Genomic DNA, 7,070 nt, shown 5'->3' with positions numbered 1-7,070 from the left:
ACACACACACACACACACACACACACACACACACCAGAGTTTAGCACAGCTTCTTGGTAGCTGCATTTTATTTATTTAGGATGGGCTCTGCTTGCTGCAAGCAAGCAGAGGCATGGCTTCTTTAGGAGGAGTCTTTCTCATTCACCAGCACAAATGGCTTTGACTCTTTCAGGAGGTCTGGATAAAAGCATTTAAATGAGGGTTGTGAGCACATGCTTGATGGTAGCATAGACCCACTGTGTGCCTGCAAATGGGACTGTGAGCATGACTCACAGAACTGGTGCTGAATGGACCTCTACCATGTTGGACTGGGCGGAACCAAAAGGCAAAATGGCCATAGTCCTAGCCATACTGCTTAGCATTTTAAGAAGCAGTCCTGAACAGAAAAGGATTACAGATACACAATAGGAAAGATTCAGATATAAAAGACCTCTAAATGAGACACAGTGAGTTTAAAAATATATACATAGGCTTGAGAGAGAGAGAGAGAGAGAGAGAGAGAGAGAGAGAGAGAGAGAGAAAGGAACAGGGGTATAAAAAGTTATAAAAAGACGTAAATCACTTTAAAAAGTAAAACAAAGTCTTTTAAAGTACAGATAGCCATAGATTAAAGGACTAAAAAATGACATACAAATGGAATATACACAGAAAGTCTGAATTATGTACATTATTGCGTTTGTGGTCTTTTTTTGAATTTTTTGACTAGGAATGAGCTAAGTACAGAGAGACATTTCATTGTATGGGCTGCTAAGCTAAATCAACATATGTACTTTAAAGGTATCTTGACTTCAAAATTTGAGTCTAAGAATATGCTGCTTTGGAAAAGAGGTTCTGCTTTTGTTTCCACAGAGGATGAGAACTTGTGGATTGTTTCCAGATTAATGTGCTTTGATGGACCAAGACCCCCAAAAGGTCTCTGCAAACCCCAAAATTACTTCACCCAACAAAAAGCAGGAAGAAGTTTGGAGAGAACTACACTCAAATTCCCTAAATGTTTGTTTATAAATGTTTATTTACATTTAAAGGGGGATATGATATAGAGATGAGTACTTTGCATTGGTATGGATCTTGGTTTACTGATATGAATTTAAGGTCGATTTTTATGTGTATATTTCTGCTCTTGATTAAGTTATTGTGTTTGTGCAGCTCATTTAAAATGTATAATTAAGAAATACAGGTTAATAGTCATCTATAGTTGTCAAACTTATAGTCAAGTTAGGTAGGTTTTCTAGTTGTTCAGAGATATATTTCAGATAGATAAGTATCCTATAAATCTTTCAAAGACTAATAGACTATGGCATTTAAAATGTTTTAAGAACTTAGGACTTTTCATGACAATGAGACTCATTTGCTTTTGGCAACACCAATTTTCAAGAGCATGATGGGCATCGAAGAGGCTCCTTATGGAGTTTATTAGCCATCTGGCAAGAAACTGGTCTTGCCTGGACTGCTTGATGTTGTGCTGTATGAACTGGATATGCAGGACCCACAGGACAATACTTCAGAAGTTGTCTACAGAAGGTGAGACAGTCCTTCAGGATTCCTGCTTCATGAAAGAATCTGTCAGGCCTTCTGACACAGAAGAAATTGACTAACTAACTGTCATATAGGCATACCTATCTTTGAAATTTTCTGCTTTATGGAAAAGTCTGGGGGATACTATGGGCCTGTTGGCTGGAGGTGGTTGCCTGAATGTTACAGAAGAACTTTGGGTGACTGTCCAGGCAGCAAGACGTCTCTGTCATTTCTAGAGTTTTGGAAGTTGTTTACAATGCACTTCCTGTCAACTTAGGTAATAGTATATCCCTCTGGGGTCTTTGATGGAGTTGAAGGATAGTTACAATTATAGTTTTCCTTAGTTATGATAAAAAATAAAGTAGATATAAGTATTGTGACTGTAATTCTTGCTTGATACCTGACTTGTTATATGTAATTTTACTATGTTAAAGTTAAAACTTTCTTTTTTATTTAGACAGAAAAGGGGAGATGATGTGGGATGTTCTTCTGTATATGTTGTATATGTGTTGCTTTTATTGGTTAGTGAATAAAGAAGCTGCTTGGGCCTATTACAAGGCAAAAATAGAGCAAGGTGGGAATTTCAAGCAGAGAAAGAGGAAAAAGAAGACAGACGCCTGAAGGAGCCTTACCAGTAGGCCACAACCATATGGTGATACACAGATGAATAGAAATGGGTTAATTTAAGGTATAAGAGTTAGCCAGGAATATGCCTAAACTATTGGCCAAGTAGTGTTATAATTAACACAGTTTTTGTATGGGTTTTCTTGGGGGGGTGTCTGGGCAGCCAAAAATAAATAAATAAGCAGCCTCTGCCAACATATAGTCATACTACAAAGACTTGTATTTGTTAGTTTTATCACTGCCATGGCAGAGTATGTGATAGAACCAATTTAAGGGAGGCAGGGGATATAGTCATTGTGGTAGAAAAGCATGGTAGAGGAGCTCACATCAAGGCAGACAGGAAACAGAGTAAAGGGAGAGACATCTGACCATACCACCATCTGGACACCAAGAGTTTATGCACTGGCTAGTAGGACATATTTTATATTCAAGCTATTACAACTATTTTACTGTACATGACACTGTCAAATGACAACATCTTGACACGAAGAATCATTTCATGTAGTGTTTGTTGCATTTGTCTTTAGCATATTTGGCAAAAAAACTCTTTATATTTTTATATCCTATTTCATTCATTACAAACCTGTTTGCCAGAAAAATTTCAAAATAATATTTGTTTATAAATCAGTGTTCATATTATTTTCTGTTTATTTTCTTTTTTGACATATTTAATACCTTTATAAGCTTTTAACACCCTTATATAGCACACAATCATATATTAATATAGTAATTTATTAATAATTTGTCATATATATGTATATATGAGAGAGGGGGCACCCTTAATATATAGCCCTAGTTGTCCTAAACCTCATATATAGATGGAATTCACCCATTTCTACTTTTTGAGTACTGGAATTAAATCTAAGTGCCACTACACCTGGTCCTTATAGTATGTATCTTAAGTAATTATTGCTAAATACCTGATGTGTTTGTTCAGAAACTAATTCAGTAAGCACTATATGCAAATTTCCAAACTCTGCCAATATTCTGGAGAGCCATTCTCCACCATGGCCTCTCCTAACTATGCGCATACTACATAGCAATTCCCATCTAACTATTCCCTGCAATTTTCATGCTAACCTACTAAGTGATAAGCCCAGAACTATGTCAAGAGCAATATCCCAAACCAATAGTCAAGTTTGGAAAGAAAAACCTCCAAACGTCGCTTAGTGACTCTTATATTCAATATTTGCTCCCACTGTTAAAGACTCAGAGGGTTTCTTTGGCAAAAATGCCATTCACCACACATTAAGAGAGTGAGTCTCTTACTCAGGGCTCAAGAGCATCTTCCTACAATTAGAGGAAAAGAAGTGGCTTAGAAGCTTCCCTAGAGCAGGAAAGAAGATGTAGAGATGGGACCCAGCCCATAACCTCAGTCTATCATAGCCACCTGGCCCTCTCACAGAGAAAGGCATGCAACCAGGCTATGGCTGCTGAGTGGGACTGCCTCTAAAATGAAAAGAAACCCCCCAGACTTCAGAAATGGCTCAGCCTATACTAGTGCGAGAGCAGAAACTTCTAGGTAACAAATTCTGACAGGACAGAGTGTGCCAAAATCCATGTACTTCCTGACTTCAGCCCATGTTAGATACATGTTTAGGGCCCTGGTTATGTATCTCTACTCCCATTTGGAAGGTTTCCTGTGGGGAATTAAAATGTGGAGATCCTCCCCAAACATCCAGTAACGAGAGTGGTGATGGGCAGTGGAGAATTGGAGTCAGTTATATAAAAGCACAGATACAAAATTTTGAAGGAAATACATAAAAAATTTTCCTATAAAAGCATTCATAGCCATAAGCAGATTACTTTTCTCTCTGACAGATGCCCGTGAAAGAAAATGACACCTTAGAAAAGGGTTAGTTAAAGGACTCTTACCCAGACCTTGATTCTGCTGTTCCCACTCCATGGTTTCTGGCACCTGATAGGTTGCTACCTCCAGTAGGGCCATGCTTCCTGCCTCTACATCCGGTTCCTGGGAAGTGATTCCAGGGAGAGTAAACCCTGGCAGCTCAGTATCACTGTCGAAGTCCTTATACAAGGAGTCTGTTTCTTTATCTTCCTCATCTTCTTCCTCATCCTCCTCTTCTTCATCTTCATCCTCTTCATCCTCCTCATCTTCTAGTTCTGGACAGACAAGAATCAGAGGAAAACTTGAAGATATGCATGAGCATGTACTCAAACACATTAGTCTTTTGAAGTAGTACAACCATTACAAAATAATCATGTTTGCCCTTAAAACCAATTGTTAAAGGCAGCATTGGGCAGTCTGAGCTCTATGAGATTATGTGCCTTTTACATACTCTGAATTTTAAACTTTCAGCACCACTGTTACACTGTTACATAAGATAATCACCATATTCATTAGGAATTAAAGCTTAGGAATTGTAGTTTTAGGTTTTTTTTCATGTGACATAAGCTAGAATCATCAAGGAAGAATGAACCTCAACTGAAATAATGTTTTGATAAGATCGACCTGTAGGGAGACTTGAGGACAATCTTTTGATTCATGACTGGTGTGGAAAAGACCAGCACACTGTGTGTTGTACTTGGTCAAGTGATCCTGAGTTGTATAAACATCAGACTGGGAAAGCTATCAGGAGCAAGCCAGTAGGTAGCATTCTTCTATTTGGGGTCCTGCTTTGATTTCCTTCATGGTAAAACATAAAATGGACTCAGTTGGTAAAACATAAAATGGACTCAGTCTCTTCAAGTTGCCTTTGATCAGTAATAGAAGGCAAATTAGGACAAGAACAATAAATTTTTATAAACTAATATTTATTTCCAAGGCTAGGAAACATTTTGTGTTTTCTGAAGGTCATAAAATGTTTATCTGAAAAAAATGTTTATCTGTTAGATATTACACTGGCTTATCAAAGAACATAAAATAAATTATTTCCATCTTTGTCACATAATATTAATGAAGAAAATTTTTTATTTTGATATACTTTGTTGGGAGTTGTGCAGCCTGGTCTCAGATCAGCAAATGACTACATGTCCAGTGGGTTTCCTTGGGGGCAAGGCATCTGTGGAAAGAGGCTCTCACTTGGCAAAGACATGAGACAGTGTAGGAATTTGGAAAATTCATGCAGTTTGCAGGTTCTTTTTTTTTCTTTCATTATTTGGTGATTTATTGGGCAGTTTTTAGTTTTACTTTGTTAGTCACACATGCGATAGCTGTAATTTTTCTTGGGAATTCTGTTGTTTCTCAAATATTTTCCCCTAAGATTCAACAGGGGGAAAATGCTTCTCAAATCTCTTGTATAGAATTACTAACTACAACTCCCAATCCTAGGAACTTTTCTGACTCAATAGACATAATCAGGCATATATGAGAAAACAACACATGGAACATTGGCCATGTCTCACAGTTCTGGGAAGGAGAGTAAGGCAGCAGACACAGAGTAGGGGAAAGCCTCAGTAATACAAGTAGTGCCAACTGGTGAGAGTAAGTTCCCTGGACACCAAGCATAGAATTGGTGGTAAAATTTGGTATGCTCCAAGAGGAAAAAATACAATACAAAATGTGGGGTGGATAGATTCATCATTATCATACACAGAGCTTATGTTGGTGGAAGAAATTTGGTATAGAGAGATGGGAAGAGAGTGTTTTGTCAAAGTCTGCCTTTTACAGAGAGACTGAGACATGGGATCCTCTTGTAGAAAAAAGAACTGTATAAAAGCATATCTTTAGTCATGATAGACTTGTTTGGGTTTAAATATTGTTGTCCGTAAAGCATTGCTCCCATGTCTACTACTCTTCACCTCTGCAAGTGCAGGCCCCTGCCAGCTGACGTAAGTGCTGGGAGAGCAGGATGTGTCTGGCTCGATATTTACTTAAGCCTGCAAAAATGCTGACCTCTATGTCTAGAATAAGGCTATGCAGGGGTTGGGAAGGTGCATTTGGGGACACATAAAAGGGGACAATAGGGGCTTTCATAAGCATCGTAATATGTTCCTTAAATTGTGATGTATTTCTTAAAGTCAAACATAGAAGCTGATAACAAATGTGTTCATCTAACCCCGGTAAGAAAAACTCTAGGTCTAAATAAAAATGGCCTGAGTTATTCAGGGCCACTTGAGTGTTATCCACTTGGTAGTCAGAAGTTTCCTTACACCAACGCCCTTTCCACACCTCAGGACCTGAACCCAAGTCGAGGTGGAACACCAGTAACACTTCTCTATCACTGAATAGAATTTAGCAACGCCACATGAGGGGCAGATGTACTTAGATTATAGTCTCCCTGTGTGAGAGAAACCCACAAATCTGGAAATCTTGGCACCAATATTCTCACCCCGGTGCTAAAGGAATATATGGAATGGGATATTTATCAAGGATATCCATCACCTGTGAGAAGATATCACTATCATTGTTGAGTTAATTTTACAACTGAACCTCCTCAGAGTGGATGACCACATAAAGCCAATGACTGATGAAAACATGCACCTAAGATGTTGTGTGTGTGTGTGTGTTTCTCCTGAGATATAAACTCAACAGTCACTGTGGCAAGGGACTCTCCTCAGAGGGTAGAGAAGACAGAATAAAAAACTAAAGTCACCCACAATTCTTTGTTGAAACTTTTTCCTATTTCCAGACAACTGTATACATATGCCTTGTCTTATCATTTAATGGTTTTCTAATTTGTGAAACATATTAATTCTTTGCTGATATGCAGTTCAGTGGAAGAGCACGTGCCTAGTGTGTGCAAGGTCCTGAGATTATGTCCTAGAACCACAAAAGATAAAAATTTTCCTCTGCTCTTATATGAGCCTTAAGTTTGTAGGATTAAATACACGTAACTGTTCTCAAATTTTAACAAATTCTTGTTGAGCATCTGATGGATGCTGATTCTGGCACCAGAGATACAGGCTCTGGTTCCCAGGAACCAACTTCCCCCTCAAGAAGACATAGGGCAAACATGGATACAGCAGTG

General features: G+C 38.3%; 1 protein-coding gene across 3 annotated transcripts in view; it reads right to left on the bottom strand.

The window, feature by feature from the left end:
- The window catches only part of Armh4 (armadillo-like helical domain containing 4), a 96,489-nt gene that overhangs the window by 53,684 nt on the left and 35,735 nt on the right, over positions 1 to 7,070 (bottom strand). For all 3 annotated transcript variants that reach the window (XM_026783233.1, XM_026783235.1, XM_026783234.1), the window contains exon 5: positions 4,015 to 4,263. In XM_026783233.1, the coding sequence (XP_026639034.1) occupies positions 4,015 to 4,263 (249 nt within the window). The remainder of the gene's footprint in view (positions 1 to 4,014; positions 4,264 to 7,070) is intronic.

Source organism: Microtus ochrogaster, chromosome 17 (assembly GCF_000317375.1).
Source record: "Microtus ochrogaster isolate Prairie Vole_2 chromosome 17, MicOch1.0, whole genome shotgun sequence".
Classification (NCBI taxonomy): Eukaryota; Metazoa; Chordata; class Mammalia; order Rodentia; family Cricetidae; genus Microtus; species Microtus ochrogaster.
Note: the sequence above shows the minus strand (reverse complement) of the source record. Positions and strands in the feature narration are given on the sequence as shown.